Source organism: Chelmon rostratus, chromosome 2, assembly GCF_017976325.1.
Source record: "Chelmon rostratus isolate fCheRos1 chromosome 2, fCheRos1.pri, whole genome shotgun sequence".
NCBI classification, from domain to species: Eukaryota; Metazoa; Chordata; class Actinopteri; order Chaetodontiformes; family Chaetodontidae; genus Chelmon; species Chelmon rostratus.
Window position 1 is genome coordinate 22,323,855 of NC_055659.1, and position 16,417 is coordinate 22,340,271.

Sequence of the window (16,417 nt, forward strand, 5' to 3'; positions counted from 1 at the left end):
ATATAAAAAAACATGACACCTGACAGGCTACGTGCACATATAGGCCTATAGTCGTGATCTGTGAGGCTGTGCTTTGAGCTACACGCTAACGCCAGCACGTCACAATGACAGATGTGGGCATGCTGATGTTTGGCAGGTATGTTTACTATGTTCGGCATTTTAGTTTAGTATGTTAGCATGCTAACATTTGCTTTTTAGCCCTAAACACACAGTGGGCTACAGATGTTCTACCACACAGTTTATCTACCACAGACTGTGACCGCAGCCACAGCTGATGTCAACTCCCAGACTGAATGCATGCTGCCAGAGACTCAAACAGACTCAACAGGTCACTTTGCAGTTTATTACGATAAATATCATTATTTTTTTTGTACATCCATACAGAAATTGCAACATAATATTGGTTTGTGTAAACAACGTTGGACTGAAGCATCAGTCACAAAGAAAAACATGAAGAAAACAGCACGGGCTACACTAAAGAATGGTTAAATTACAGGGTGCACGTGAAGCGTTGTCCCAAACATCTTCTTTCTCCTGTCACCTTGTTGGCAGAGAAGCGGGGCAGGCAGTTCCAAGCTGGAGGATAGAGACTCTGCATACAGGATTCATAACTATTTATGTCATAAACACTTATACTAGCGTCTATAAATTGAGCTACACCAAGTGGAGATGAGTATGCACATTTATTACAGCATATATTAAGGCGTTCAAGATGAATGTGCATGAATTTTGCGCTGCAGAGCCCCTATTCTACAGAGTTTCTGGTCAGCTTCTGAAGTGTGATAGGTCCATTAATACCAAATAAATAATACCAGAGAAGTAATATCAATGCAATAATCTGTCCAGGATTCAAGGAACTGTTTGTCGTTGACATATTGCAGGTGATGAACAAACAACATGTTAGCCATTTGCACATTCGCTAAAATACACAGAAGCTTTTTGACAGCAAAGATTTTGGCAGTGTTCATTTGTAGTTATGATGACTACACTGACTTTGCAGTTATTGAGTGAAGTACGCCACAAAAAAATAAACTGTTCAAGGGTTTGATACTGTATATATTATTTCCATAAACTATGAGGATCCTTAGAAAAATATTTCATTTAATGCAGCATTGTACTTATACAAAATTAAACAAATTGCACAAGAAGATTTTTTTTTTTTACTTTGAATGCGTTGCTACTCCCCAGTGCTCCATCTGTCATTCATTATTATGTTGTCTCTTTTTTAATAGTGTATTGGTACAACTGTATTGTCTCATCTGCATACTTTTATAGTATATAATCTTTCACATATTATACATTTCTCTTAATACTTAGAAGAGTCCAGAATATGATTCTGTTCCTCCTTTGAGCTTCATCGACACCCTGAGAATAAATCTTTGTCAACAAAGTTCAAACATTTTAAATTGCTGGTCAATTTCCTTTTTTTTTTCATTTGGAATTTATGCTGACTCTAATTTAATGACCTTATGTCACATTTTTAAGGATCAATTTGTACTCTGAAGTGAATAGAGTGAGGTTGTGTCCCTTAATAGTGAAACATATTGGAAAAAAATATGTAGGGCATTATGAAAAATACAAATAGAAACAGGGTTTTTGAAGGTTTTTAGCTGTCAAGTGTTTTTAAAACCATATTACAATCATAGTCTTTATATCATATATAGATACTAATACAAAACTTATATTCTAAAGGTGGCATGCTTGAGCAGGCAGTGAAGAGAAGAGAGACAAGGCCTTCCCCTCCTTTCTTATGATTTAAACGCTTTCACGACATGGAGATACAGTTTGTAACAGAGAGGCTCGAAAAAAATCCATGTTTCGAATCCCGTGTGGACTGAAAATTTTACATGACTGAATGGAGGAAATAATTAATGAACAGTGATTGGCAAATGGAGGTAAGGAAATCAGATTTGCAGCATTTTTTTGGGGGGGGGTTAAAACAGAGTGGAAGAGTTTTCTTTTCTGTATTAGTTCTACACTTCCTCTCCTCCACTCCTCCTAATGCCCGATCCATCCCTCTGCTTTGTCTCTTCTCTACACCTTGTTCCTCTGCTCCCCAACCAACACACAGCCATGCTTCCCCTTCATCTTATATCTTTCTTCCTCTCTACTCTAATTTATTCTCATCTTCCCTTCTGTCTCCTCTCCTCTCCTCTCCTCTCCTCTCCTCTCCTCTCCTCTCCTCTCCTCTCCTCCAGGCCTTCACTTGCTTTCATCATCTATCATCTCAAAGAGGGCCTGCAGCAGTCGGTCATCTCGGTGCCTGTATGGCTTGGTGCTGTAGAAGCCATCAGTGTAGTCACTGTAGACACTGTTCTCGGGGCCCCGGTACTTGTTGATCATGTCCAGAGCCTGGTACAGCGTCTTAGGTGGGAGTCTTGTTGCAGGGGGAGGGAAGCTCTGGCTTGACTGGTGCTTCCTCCAGGCGGAGGAGGCCCTGGCTATGGACTGTGGCTGCTGCAAGACAGGGGTCTGCCTGTTGAAGGCCGTCTGAAGCAGACGCAGCAGGGCCAGGGAGGGGGAGTAGGGTGGATTTGAGGGCTTTTTGGGCTCCTTCTCTGGGTTGGAAGGAATGGAGGCTGGAGCAGTCTCAGTCTTTGGAGGTGGAATGGCCTGTGTGGGCTCCTGTGTCATCAGACAGACAAAGAGAAGACATGTTATGGGTGTGTGATGTGAGCTGATCCACAGTGTGCATCTAAAAATATACAAGACAACTGTTCTTCCGATATGTTATTATTATTCTGATACTATTTTGTGCATTTGGGTTTCACGAGAAGTGATGTATAATGTGGCTTTACAGTTTTATAGTATGTGTTAAAAGATACCACATTAAATCAAATTCCTTTAATGAATGTAACTCATCAGTTTTCAGCATACATTCACGTAAATATACTTCTATGCTTGTAGGTAGAGCTCTAGAGCCACTTCTCTCAGTCTGGAGTCACAGCGCTATCTGTTGATAGGCTATTATGTTACGAATAATAGCCTATCAGCACTAAATGCCACAATGCTGCAGAACACATTTGCAGACTGGAGAGAGACTGAGCCAGCTGAGCTGTGTTTCGAAAGGTAAGGCAGCAGATATGGATGAAGTAACAATAGACATCACAGTCATGTGATCTATCGAATGTTGATTTAGAATTTGCACATTATGAATGAAGCGTCCAAGCTTCAGACTATTTGGTACAGCCTAAAAGTCAACGCTTTGACCTCATAGCCATTGTTTCATTTCAAATATCCAGGAGAGCGCATAACAACATCCAGAAAAAATACACAATATTTCACTGTGCAAATACTAACACTGATCTGTAATATAATTATTTCCATTAGTATATATCACATTTGATCAGTCATTGATGATTACATATGATTTTTGTCACACATCTCTCTGTGACCCAGTTTGCATGTGTAGGAGCGGCTCTGGGTGGTCATATTACTCATATTAGAGATCAGACCCAAACACACCTTTCTGCATTGATTATGTCTGCAGATTATACCTGAGTCGTTTTTATTATGTGCGATGGGAGTCATATGAGTCCCGCCTGTGGTGTCTCCTGGTCATGTGTGGTCAGACGTATGCTTTGTAACCACACCCATCAGTGATGTCACAGAGTGCTGAGTGCACCACAATGGGGGTCGGCAAAAACAATATTTTATCGTGACATTTTTAGGTTTGCTGGTCCATGATGAGATATCTTCACATCTGTTTTTTTGTGCATTTTATACATACACTCTCGTATAAATGCCTTCAAAACTAATGGCATTTCCATCAGACTCTGCTGTACTTTGTGTTTTGCGCTAATCGGCAAATGTTAGCTGAGCTAATAGCTTAGCTAATTATAGCTGAAACCCACAAATGTGTTAACATGACACAACATTTACCTACTCCCCCCCAGTACCTTTCCTCTGCATCTAAACCTGCTTTTTATTTTGTCATTAAGCTGTCGCTTTAAATTCTGTGGCGTTGCGCTCACCTCCATCATGTCATCCATATGCTCCACACCCCGGCGGTCATTCTGCACAGCGTTGTAGGGAATGTACACCCTGGGTTTCTTCATGTGCTCTGGTTTCTCTGACGTTCCATGAAGAATCAGCTTCCAGCTCAAAATCCGACCTTCGTTCTCCATACGGCCCGACTGTGAGGAGAAATGACACTGGTTAAGTCTCAGGAAGAACATATCACCTATGAGGTGTTTAAGCTTACAGTTGTTTATTGCATACTTATCTTCCTGCATCAAGTGTTTCTAACTACTTTTTGTGCGTTGAATTCTTGCTTTAAAGACATGTAGAAATGTGAAAAAAAACTCAAAAATTCAAAATTCAAGCTGAGAAAGGGTGCTCGGTCACCAAATATGTGTACAACTCACTGTATCTGTGATCTTTAAGGTCCATGTACCAGCAGGATCTTCTCCCCATGTATGGACAGACATGAAGTCCCAGTTTCTGAAGCCATTAGAGGACGTGTCTCTCTCTCGCTCAGCCAGCAGCACTGTGCTGGTACCTGAGGGAGAATCCAAAGAGATAGATCAGTTGAGACCTTTGTCATTTCACTCAAACATGTGTGTTTGTGTGTGTTCGTGCACATCTCTGACCGGCGGGGGAGGTGAGTGTTATGTGCAGGTCCCCTCTCCTGGTGTATTCGATGCTGGCCTCCACCTGAACATGCTCCAGTGAGCGGACTGCGTTGTCCTGCCCTGCACAGGCTTTGGTTGGAATCTCTATGGTGATCTCCCCTGCTGCTTTCAGCTCCCTGTGGGATGCATTAAAATAGCAGCAAATGAGACACACAAACATCGCTCCCTGTAGTTCCCTGACATGTTGTCATTATCATACGTAGGTCCAGGAAACAGCAAAACAACAAAAAACATATAACTGCTGCACCAACTGCAAACATTGTATATCGCTGAGTTCAGTTCAGTGACAATCCCAAATCTGGGAATTTTTTTAACACATCACAAGCAAACGCAAGATGCATAGACAGATTTTGATGCCTTTGGTCATTCATTCGTAAAAACAGTTAATCCCCATCTCTCCCAGACATGAATGAAAGGATTTCCGTGTTCAAGCTGGCACAAAGCTGGAGGGGCTTGTAGACCACTAAGCACTGACAGAAATGTAGAGCCAAATCCTCAGGATTAGACAGCAACGGAGCAAGTTAATGGGGAAACTGGGTGCCGGCGCTATCAAGTCTCACAATTCAAAGCAAATTTCTGACACTTAAAGGAACACAGAGCTCAGCTGGTCTCACAGTCGCTGCTGTCCGCTGGAGGAACAATGTGTCATCAAAAAGATGTTTCAGAACAAAGAATAACAGCGGAGCTTTAGCCCTCCAGTTTCATGGGTCATTAATCCACAAAGGAATTCAAACAAAACATCTGATGAGACAGCAGAGGGATGCACTTAGCATCTTTGGATTTAGATATCTAATCCCATTGTTTAACTACTCAGTACTCAGCTGTTATCTTTTAAACTTTTTTTTAAATTCTTTTTGATTTATTTCAATAGCGCAGCCCTCCCTGGATTAAGACTACTCATGTCTCCACTCGAAAAGCAACACATGCATCTTGAATAATGCACATACAGTAATTTGATCTGTTTGTTGTGTGGGGCCCAAAATGTCTGCACAAAATGAAATGAAACTCTCTCCCTCTATCTCTAAATTACGATTAAAATGTCAAAATGTGAAAATGTTGTGCGGACTGAACTGTCAATTGTAAAAGTTTTATAGTGGTTCAAAAATCAACCATGTTTATGTAAACTGGTTACAACCTCATAGTGAGACAACACACTGTGTTGCTGGGTCTATTATTAAAAACACAGTGGGCTGGACCACACATACAGATAGCATCCTCAACAATAATCAAAAGTTGAGAGCAGCTGTAAGATGTTCACATACCTGGGCTGGAAAGAATCATCCCTGACGATGCATTGCTTCTTTTCAGGCACATGCTTCCAGGTGGCCGGGTCAGCGAGGTCCACCAGGGCTTTAGCGTTGAGGAGGCCAAAGCCGAAGCGGCTGTTGACCATCAGCCCCGCTCCGTTCCTCTTCCAGCCCGGGTTATTGGCCAAAGGATCGAACTCTGAGGTCCAGACCACAATGTGCTGCAGGTCTCTCCAGGTGAGATCCGGACTGAGGGAGGGAAGAAATGACGTTAGATTTGTGAATTGCGTTAAAAAATATCACATGCAGACTGCGAATAGCAGGTGTCCCAGTATTGCTTACTTCTGTTCGAGTGCCAGGGCGAATATTCCAGCAGCCAGGGGGGCAGAGGCCGATGTTCCAGTGTGAGTCTGAGTGCACTCGTTGTGCAGATCAGCACTAGTCTGCAAGCAGGCGAAATGTAATGTGAAACAGAAATCCATGTGTAAAGAACTACCACGATGTGGCATGTAATGCAATGTAACAGGTGTAGCCGCTTACAATCCTCTGGTCGGTGTAGTCTCCACTGCTGTATGCTGTAGCCAGAGTGGAGGAGCACTTCTCAGCGTACCACGGGGACAGGCCCTGCTGGGAGGCACTGCTGATTGAGATAGTGTAGATGCTGTCTGTGTAACCGTCACAGTCACAGTTATCGCCCTGGCGGCCACCGTTACCTGATGCCCAAACAAAGATCGAGCCTTTCCCACCACGGCCCTGCGGAGGACAAGATATAGAAATGAAGAATATAAGGGAAATCATTTTATGGTATTAAAATAGACAAGGATAAAAGAAGGGATAAAATAGACACAAGCCACTGCAAATCTTTGCGAACATACCAATGGCATTTTGTCATAAGAAGCTTTATTCCTAGCGGCTGAACACATTGTCCTTATTGATTCTGTTCTTTGTGATTCCAGTCACAGCTGGAGATCACCACGAGGAACCTCGGGCTGAGATCACACCAGCTGAATGTGAGTAAAAGCTGCCCGCCTCATCGTTTACCTTCTGGATGCCGAATTCAAATGCTTTCTGAGCCAGGCGGCCAGGGCCCTCCACCGTCTTGCCATCGTCGTTGGGGCCCCAGCTGGCGCTGTAGATGTCCACATGGTTCGGATTGAACCCGATTGAGCTGGCCTCGATGGCGTCGGTCACAATCCCATCCAGCATACGAATCCCTGCGCAGAGAAAGGAATGTTACAGCACAATGTGCCAGTCAGCCCTCTGGTTATCCACCACGTACCGGTGTTTAAACTCATGAACGTATCAGCAATTTATGGCCACATCTGAGGGAGGACGTAGAGCTGATACAAAATATTGCAAAGTACTAACTCCTTACAATGAATACAGAAAAAAAAGTCAAAATAGAATGTATTAAAGCCCTTTGAATATAATGGTTTTGTTGTAGGCCAGTAAGGTTTGTGACGTCCGTATTTTAAGATGCAGGGGTTTCTGGGGCGCCAGCTGGCCACCATGTCTCTTCAGATGTTGCAGCCTTAATATTGCAAAACATTGTTTAGGAGCTCAGTAATTTTGGAGAGTGATGTTACGTAACCATCTGGTTAAAAAGAAATCAGGTCTCCATCAGGAAATCTTTCTTCCCTGCTGGCTGTGAATAAAATAAATGAAAGATGTGCAGCCACTTTATCTAAAGGAAGTACTCAATGAACACTCTTCTGTAGCCTGTTTAAAAGGTCTTTACTGTGTACTCTTTATGTGCGGTATAACATATGCAAAATTCATGCCTCTATTTATTTTATTCATAAACTGATTTCATGAATCAGCATTTAAGTCCCATGCAGCAGCAACAGCAGCCAGAGCTACAGCAGCTTTTACTCTCAGTCACAAGTCTCTGCTACAACACACGCCGTGCACACAGACACAAATATAACCAACATTTGACATCCTTACCTCCAACCTTGGAGTTGTACGCCACTCCAACACCACATTTGTTGTTGTCTGCCTGCATAGCGATCTCCCCAGCACACCTGGTCCCGTGCCTATGGACAAGTTACATATTTTACATGTGCTTAAACATTCACTTGTGCTTTCGTCACTCTTTCTGTATGAGGTCCATACAGGCATCGTGTCAGAGCTGTATCATTGGGTTTGATTTTGTACAAACATATATTAGCATGGTCCTGTATTAAAGAAACACCAAGCCGTTCTTTATCATGTGCTGCTTTGGGCAGGAATTCTTCTGCATTGTGTTTCTATTATACCTTATTTGAACATTTTTACTCACTATATTGTTTGATTACATAACTTCTCTGTGTGTGCATGTGTGTGTGTGTGTGACAGCTAGCAGGAGGTGAATTATTAACTTCAGGTATGTTCTGAGAATCAGCAGAGGCAGCGAACTAAATCGACTGACAGAACTATTGTCCAGTCCTTTGGCCGACTCTGTTCTTACCACGTTCAGCCTGTTTGCGCCTGCTCTGAACGTATTTATTGTTACATCAGGATGAATCCACGTAAAAACCAAGCCCGAGTCACAAAATGGCGTGATTATAAAAGGAGGGTCAGGTGACGTCAGAATGTAGCCTGTTAACTCACTTGTTTTCATTGGTGGAGTCGTATCTGGGGAAGGGGTCCGGGTCGTTGTCGTTGAAGTCGTAGCTGGCTGCTGCGTCCTTTAAAGCAAAACAGACATGGCACGATCAGGCATGTCTTTGCAAAAGCTGAGATGACGTCAGTGTGCATCAGGCTTCAAACAGATTTGTCATCTGCTGTCATGGAGACACATGTGACAGGTGGCGGGAGAGGAGAGTGACGGTGAAACAGCACATATTGAATGGCTCTGAGGATGAAGGCGTGCTTGTCAACATCTATCTTGTGAAACGTTAAGATTGCTTGAAAATGCCCTTTTTTGCCTGAGGGTCATGTTGTTTGACAAACTGAGGTTTAAACGCCACACTGTGCGTGCTGTGCTGGACAAGAAAACATAATCAAATGTACAAATTCTGTTCTGGTTAATAGGAAATCAGTAATTCCAAAGCTTCCTTTCAGTTTCTGTTTCACACTAACAGCTTTAATATTTGATTTGTATCAGATGTCTCTGACTGTCATTTTAGAATTGCTGCTGTTAAGTCATGCAAATCCACACCGCTCATCTGCTTTGATTGTTAAGGATGAGCGTCTCGGTTGATTGAGCCTCTTTGATTAATCAGCGTTAACTTAATTACAGTGGGGGTTGCATCCATCAGCCCTGTTGTCATACATTATTTCCTTCTCTTCCTCCCACATCCGCTTTCTATCTCTTTCATTCTTTTGCTCTGGCGAGGCAGTGGCGGCTGGCTGTCTGAGTGCAACAGCACTGTTTGAAACCAAACCACAGATGGGGCTTTATAAGGCTTTTAGAGTCCTTCTCAACAAGAGAAACTATGCCAAAATGAAACCTCCTTGAGCTCCCATTCAGTCATGCTCGCTTTCAACAGCTTGTAATTATCTGCATCCCCCCTCACACTGTCGAAAACGTACTTGGAGGAATCAGAAATACTTTCAAATTCTTCCTCCTTCCCTCCTGAGTGGAGCCTTCCACAGCGAAACGCCCATTTTGCATCCAGGAATTAAAAACCCAACAAGCTCTTTGGAAGCAGACATTATCATACAGAAGAGTCATTACTGTCTTTATGAATCGCCTTGCAAGGTGTAACCAGCAGCGTTGCCATGCAACGGCAGACCCAGACGACGGAGGCTGTCTCCATGGAAACGGTGTCTTACGTAGTTGGAGTAGATGTCTGTGTGGTTCCACTCCAGCCCGTCATCCAGCACGGTGATGACCACTCCTTTTCCCGTGATGCCTTTCTGCCACACGGGGATCACATGCAGGTCCAGCTTCGGCAGCGAGGAAGACGTCCGCGTGTCTTGCTGCAAGACAAAATTACAAGTCAGCACATCTGTAATTCGGACTCAGCGAGCGCTTCATCTAAACAGGCCCTTGAAATATTATCATATATGTTAAAAAGGTCAGCCAAAGTAAAGTGTCCCAGCTCACTGCACTGACCTTTACAGAAATTCATTACTGGCTTTTCTTTTGTCAGGGCTTCACAGCTGCCGGAGGGTCATAATAATATGAGCTTTTGTGTTATCCAATACAGCTACTCTGCTGATTAATTTAACCCACAAGATGCCTTGCAGCGTCAGGAGATGTGCTGTGCTTCAACCCACAGTTTCTTCTGGCTCGACTCATTCAATCCTGTTGGATTATTTAGAAATCCGTCTCCGAGGCTGTGTAATATTACATGTGGAGAGAGAGAGAGTGGGGGGTGCCAAGCCTGTTTTAATATGGAATATCAGCAGGGGTGTGGGTGAGAGTGAGCAGGACCGGTGCCTGCCTGCCTGCCTGCCTGGGGAAGAGTGTGATTCAGAGCTGGGAGACAAACGACGAAGAAAGAGCTCACTTTGCTCTCTGGCTCTTTGCGCATTATGCACAGACACTGCAGAACGCCCCCCCAAGACGTGACTCATCCCAGTGATGTATCGCCTTTTCCCCCTCTCTCCTCTCCTTGGCTCCCTCTTTGATTCCCTGCTTTCACCCCATCCTCTCACTGGCATCTCGTCTTCACCTCTGCTTCTCTCTCAGTTCCAGCCGACAGTGAACAGAACACAAATCTCGATGTGAACACGCGACAGATGTTCCACTTTCACACAATGTGTTTAATAGCGATTTGCTGGAGAGGATTTTTTTCCTCGCGGCCAGCTCGTATCTACAGTTTGCTTGTTTTGGTGAGACAGTAAATGACTCACTTGTTGATGCTGCTAGCAGCTGAGGGGGCTCTCAGTGGCCTGCCATCATGCATAGATTTGAATGGTGCACAACAAACACACACACACACACACACACATAGCAGCTTATGCAAGTCTCTCTGCAGCGATCCCGCAGAAAAGGAGCGAGTGGACACACACGCACAAAGAGATCACTTGAATAACACAGACTGACACTTGCACAGCCGTGGACACACACACACACACACTCTGACACACACGCTGCCATGCATGAGGAATTCAAGCTACAAGTATGAGTCACTCGCTGATTAAGCGATCAAGCAGTCACCCACTCGTATAGAAAGACACTCATCCTGTTCTCGGGCCCAGCTCTCTCCCTCTCTGCCCCCGTCACACAGCTCCACCCTCTCTCTAGCATCAGCGTCACTGTCTTCTAACCTCCACCCCTTTCTCTCATTATCATATGTGTGTCTTCATTTGCAAACACTCAAGCACAGTGGCTGTATGTAACAAGGTGACACCTGAAGCCCTCCTTCTCTCCAGTGCTTCACCTGTTTCTGCACAGCTTTGTCCTTTGCTGAGCAGGCGAGGCAGATGAATCACAGAGCTCTAGATGTGAACTGCCGTGGCCGGGGAGCGACACAGACCCGGGCTGATGTGGAAATACACTAAGCGGCACTTTAAGGCCAATTCCATTAGTGTCATCATCCCTCATCGGCAAAAATGATTCATCTAAATTTGTTTTCTTATTCCCCGCAAGCGCGTGACTCACACTCGCTTAGTGCAGGTGCAGAGAGTGGAAGCTGAGCCTCCCTCTGCCCTCCCTCCCGAACACACACAAACACTGATGCAGCACACATTTACATACGCGTCCTCGTTTTCTGTCGAACCGGGGACAAAGCCTTTGAGGGTGACAGAGCTTACGAGGATTCGGTGACTTCGGCTCGGTGAATGTGATCAATTGAATCATCGATCAGGCTGCCCTGATTAATCCATTATTGATATATAATAGCAGAGATCAGAGTCTGTTTCCTGCAGCTCACAGATGGTGCTGAATATGTTGAAATCTCTTTCCCAGGCGTCACAAATCATCTTTAAATTGTTTTTCTTTGTACCTAATTCCTTTATGAGTTTTTGTAAGTATGTTGTTGAATATTTTCTTCTTATTATTTTTTTCTGATGTTATGTCATTGTAATTAGATTAATGAGTGTTTTCGCTACGTCTTGGTATATTGTATTATCAGTTCATCATTAATATGGTTAATTCTTTGACATAACAATGTGCAGATTAATGGATAATGAACATAACTGTATTCCACGATTTGATCAGGTATGATAAAAAATATGAATAACATCCAGAATAGTCACCCCGTTGCCCCCAAATGCATTCAGCCCCTGTTATATCTGCTGTAGTTTGCAGTATGTCAGTGGGCCAGTCTGCGAGTTCATCCTGAGCTTCTGGATGAAAAGCAGTAAAGATGTCATTCAGAGTGGCGATGGTGGGGTCAGCCCGTGGTCGGGATAAAGTGGATGTGTTAGTAATGGACGTGGAAGAGGATGCACAGCTGTGACAATCTACTGTTCTCTGCTGCTACTTGGCCTCAGTGGGCTAAAACATCCCATTCAGGGTAAATTGGGATTTAATGCATGGTGCTCTACTCTACTCCATCCTGCTGGATTATAGTCTCTCCACCCCTCTCATCTCCACACAGACTGTGTTACCAATTAAGCAAATGGCTCTTTTGGCTAGAACTGCTTGATAGCGTGCTATTGTTTCATTGTTTTCACGTTTCCCCCCTCTTTTTTGGATAGCAGTTATAGGAATGTAGAGGCTGTTTCCTATTTTCTACACACACACACACACACACACACACACACATTTTCTACACACTGCCCTGTGCATGTACAAACATGCAAGCATCGCAAACCCATGCATATACCGCACACACACTCAGTAGCGGCCTGTTAGTGGCACGAGGCCCCTGTGAGGACAGTGCAGCGAACAGCGTCGAGCTGTCCAGCATTCACAGGGCTTTCAGAGCGTCTCAGGGGAGAACAGACCGGCTGCATGCAAACAGAAGGATCAACCAGATACAGAGTACACAACATATGACCAGTGGACTGGATATCAACCTAAATCTGCGGTTTATGGAGCTCTGGAAAGTACACAGTGTTCAAATATTTTCTAAAACGTGAACAGACATCTTTAAATCAGCAAGAAATAGATCACAGTTGAGCCACTTGTGGAATTTCCCATGTACGTCCTCAACCAGTGGTTAGGTTTCTGTTCTGTGTTTGTGTGTGATATTCAAGCCTTATTAGAGACTCACCAGGTACCACTGCTGGTTCCACATGGGGTCATCAAACAGCTTATCCACTGGACAGTCCCTGCACTCCCTGAGGGACGCCCGCTTGTTGCGGCGTTTCTCGTACTGCTGCTCTGCCCACAACACCTGCGCACAGCCAAGAAGGGGAGACATTTGGTTTCTTTAGTCTCCCAAAATGAGACGATTGAGCACAGAGGAGGAGAAGCTAATGGCCACAGGGGGCCACTCACCCGATCGTCCTCAGACAGCCGCCTGGTGATGTGGTCCGCGCTCCGCTTCATTCTGCTAGGGTGATTGCGGTGTTTGAACAAGAAATGGTCTTCCAGGGCCCCAATCTGCGGAGAGGAAGACACGAGACAGGCTGAATATTTTACAGGAAATGACATAATACCAGCCATCTGGTCGCTGAAGCCTGTCGTGCAGGTCTAGAAACATTATTATCTCCCACAAAAAGCTGCAGGAATTCAGTTAGTGGAGGGCGGCAACAAAGAAAACAGCGTGCTCGCTGTAATGTTACATCTCATTTTCTGCCCTGTATTTTATCTGTGATACAGCGTGCTGTGCTTTTTATGAAGTGGATGGTAAGCTATATGGTTGGAACTCAGATTACTAGCAGACATGCAGTATTTACAGGTTTTATTTCCATCAGTTTCAGCTGTAAAATAACACAGTACACTGAACAGGGCCTGCACACACACTTTTTTTGTGCAGGCATCACATTAGGGTTGAACGACATGCAAAAATAAATCCTATTACAATTATTTTGACACACATTGTGACTGCGATGTGAGACACGATTTTAGGAGGAATGGCAGCCTAATATTTGCATTTCATTTTCACTGAAAAAAATATATAAAAATGATAATGATGTGACTTTTGCTGGGGTCTGTAACAAGCCGGTCCCCTTACATGTGGAGAATATGACCTGTAGACTGAGGCATTTCTCTAACACCACAATGTCTTATTTATAATGTGATGACACATTTTAAACTGCAGCTCCTGTGATTTCGATAATATTTCGATTTATCGTTGCATGTGACACCCATGAATGCTATGAACTAATGCTAAGCAGTAAAATACCGCCATTAAAGTCACAATGTGTCCATTCCACAGCTGAACCATGCAAAGTAGAACATTTCAGATACTTCCAGCTCTTGTTTTCATCTTCCTTTGGGAGCTGATGCTTTACTGTAAAATAAAGTGTCTCCTTAACGAACGTCATGTAATAGAAAACCAGAGTCTGAGTGATGACACAGTCTATCTCAGTATCCATGACACCTGAAAGCTCGGTTAATCATTGACCGCTGCTGTTCAGAGCAGCACAGATACAAATTAATGAGCTGTCTTTATAAATCAGCCTGACCTACTACAACTTCATGTGTTTGTGCAGGAGAATCACACAGTCGGAAATACTGGGACAGACAGTGATGCACAGAACAGGGAAATGAAAACCTAGTTATCTGAAGTGTGCAAACAGTGAGCCACAGAATAATTAAATCCCCTTCCTTTCATTTAGCAGGGGGCTGAAAATGCAATGTGTGCTTCTGGGCTGTCATAAAGGCAGCGAGTTTCCAGTGTAATGGCTTCATCAAGCAAAGCAGAATAAGTGCTGGAACTATCGCCTGCTCTTCTGTTACAGCACAGCTCGCATTGTCGGCTGCAGGCCTCATTAACATTTCATGAATCATTTTGCTTTTATGGTTTCGGTTTGGCTGACAAGTTGGACATTAAAACGAGGCTGTGACAGCATCATTCAGGTGTCAGCTTGCTTTGATGGCAGGCTAAATGAACAGTGCAAATTGCCCGCACACGCTCCATTTTAGGAGCATTTGAAGCTTTTTTTTTTTTTTTGCGCTGAACTAGGAGCAGCTCCGGGGCGTCGGTGCCTACCTGTCGGACCAGCTGGTAGTCCAGCTCTTTGGCGATCGCCTCTGCGGCGGCCAGTCCGCCCGGGATCTCCACCGCCCACTCGTTCAGGTACTGCCGGTCCCTGTAAGAGGACTCCAGCGACCGGGGAACCACGGAGCACAGGATGGCAAAAACACAACACATCACCGCTGGACGACATCTCACTTCCATCTCAGAGGAAATTCAACCAGATGAGAAAAACGGAGATAATCTACAAACAGCTGAGAGGCTCCACGGAAAGCAGGCAGAACTCCGAGACGGTGGTGAGAAGAAAGAAATGTGTATTGTGCTGGAAGAAACAGCTGGCTGAGGTGGAGGGAGCGTGAAACTGCGCGTTATTGGTCCGTCAAGGAGAGGAAGTACTGGTGGTGGGGAGGGCTGGTGTGTGCGCTGTGTGTGTGTGTGGTCGCGATGGGGGGGCGTGCACACGTCAAATTACGGATCCTCTGACGTCAGTTTGGCGTCTACCTTTGGTAAGATGCGAGTTCAAGTCCCTGGAGGAGAAAGTCTAAACGGGAGGAGGAGGGAGGGAGATCCGACTAAAAATATCCCACTGTTTGTCCTCGGAGGAGGAGGAGGAGGAGGAACCGTGGGGAAGAAACGCAACAACAAAATACATCCTATGCGATCCTATGACAGTGCTTTCTTCTACATGTTTAACATCATTATGAGGCGGATGTCGTGCACCATCTTCCTCCTGCATCCTCCACTGGGGTCTGCTTATCGATCAAAGAAAAGGCTCTCAATCAATAATACACCTCTGTGTGTACTCAAGCTGTGTGTGTGTGTGTGTGTGTGCACGTCATCAGGACATAGAGAGCTAGATAGATATATAGATAGATAGACAGATAGATAGATAGAGAGAGAGAGAGAGAGAGAGAGAGAGAGAGAGAGAGAGAGAGAGAGAGAGAGAGAGAGAGAGAGAGGGGCTTCAGCACCGCGGACAGCTCCTCGTTCACACCGCAGATTGTCGTCAGACGATGAGACGAAAACAATCTCTGGCATGAGAAGGAAAATGGGTCATTCCAGCAGCTGAGGACACTATTAAATCTATAAGGAGGACAAAAACAGAACAAAGACAGTGTGCATCAGTGTTTGAATGACAGACAAGCAGCGCCACTGTGCGAAATACATCCAAAATGCGTTCAAAAGTTAGATTTACTCCAAGGATCCGAAATGAAATATGTTATTGTGCAGCAGAATGAGCCCTGGCAGCCTCTCCTCACTACAGATGATTGCACTGTTATCACTGATGCATTAACGTGGCAGTAGCACTGTCATGTTTATTGTTTAACGTTTATATACAGCTGGATAATTTAAACAGAAATAACACATTATGTTTTATAAAGAAAGTAAAATCTATGGAGTAACTGATAACTAGTGTTATACAGTATGTCAAAATGGTACAAATCTTAATCATGGTTATCCTCATTTTTATCACAGAGAGGATACACTCATAAAAACGCACATGAGAAGTTTCCATCAGGTGACTTTATTTTGATTAGAATATCAAATTATTAAATCAAATACGACTTAT

At 44.2% G+C, this 16,417-nt stretch overlaps 1 protein-coding gene across 1 annotated transcript; it reads right to left on the reverse strand.

Moving 5' to 3' along the window:
• Positions 1 to 352: 352 nt before the first annotated feature.
• pcsk1 (proprotein convertase subtilisin/kexin type 1) lies at positions 353 to 15,118 on the reverse strand. The gene is made up of 14 exons (XM_041950294.1): positions 14,863 to 15,118; positions 13,203 to 13,307; positions 12,976 to 13,098; positions 9,641 to 9,787; positions 8,474 to 8,550; positions 7,829 to 7,917; positions 6,923 to 7,095; positions 6,422 to 6,634; positions 6,224 to 6,324; positions 5,897 to 6,130; positions 4,593 to 4,750; positions 4,368 to 4,501; positions 3,975 to 4,136; positions 353 to 2,625 (listed from the first exon to the last, which is right to left on the reverse strand). Exons 1-14 carry the CDS (start codon positions 15,049 to 15,051, stop codon positions 2,203 to 2,205), a joined length of 2,328 nt encoding a protein of 775 aa, XP_041806228.1. The 5' UTR covers positions 15,052 to 15,118; the 3' UTR covers positions 353 to 2,202.
• Positions 15,119 to 16,417: the final 1,299 nt, after the last annotated feature.

What these genes read in the sequence shown, in the direction of transcription:
- pcsk1 (XM_041950294.1), bottom strand. Translation starts at nt 15,051, where the DNA reads ATGGAAGTGAGATGTCGTCCAGCGGTGATGTGTTGTGTTTTTGCCATC. An exon ending in GGAACCAGCAGTGGTACCTG is followed by an intron (nt 9,788 to 12,975) that starts GTGAGTCTCTAA and finishes TTTGTCTTGCAG; the next exon opens with CAAGACACGCGGACGTCTTC. An exon ending in GTACAACTCCAAGGTTGGAG is followed by an intron (nt 7,096 to 7,828) that starts GTAAGGATGTCA and finishes TTCTCTGCGCAG; the next exon opens with GGATTCGTATGCTGGATGGG.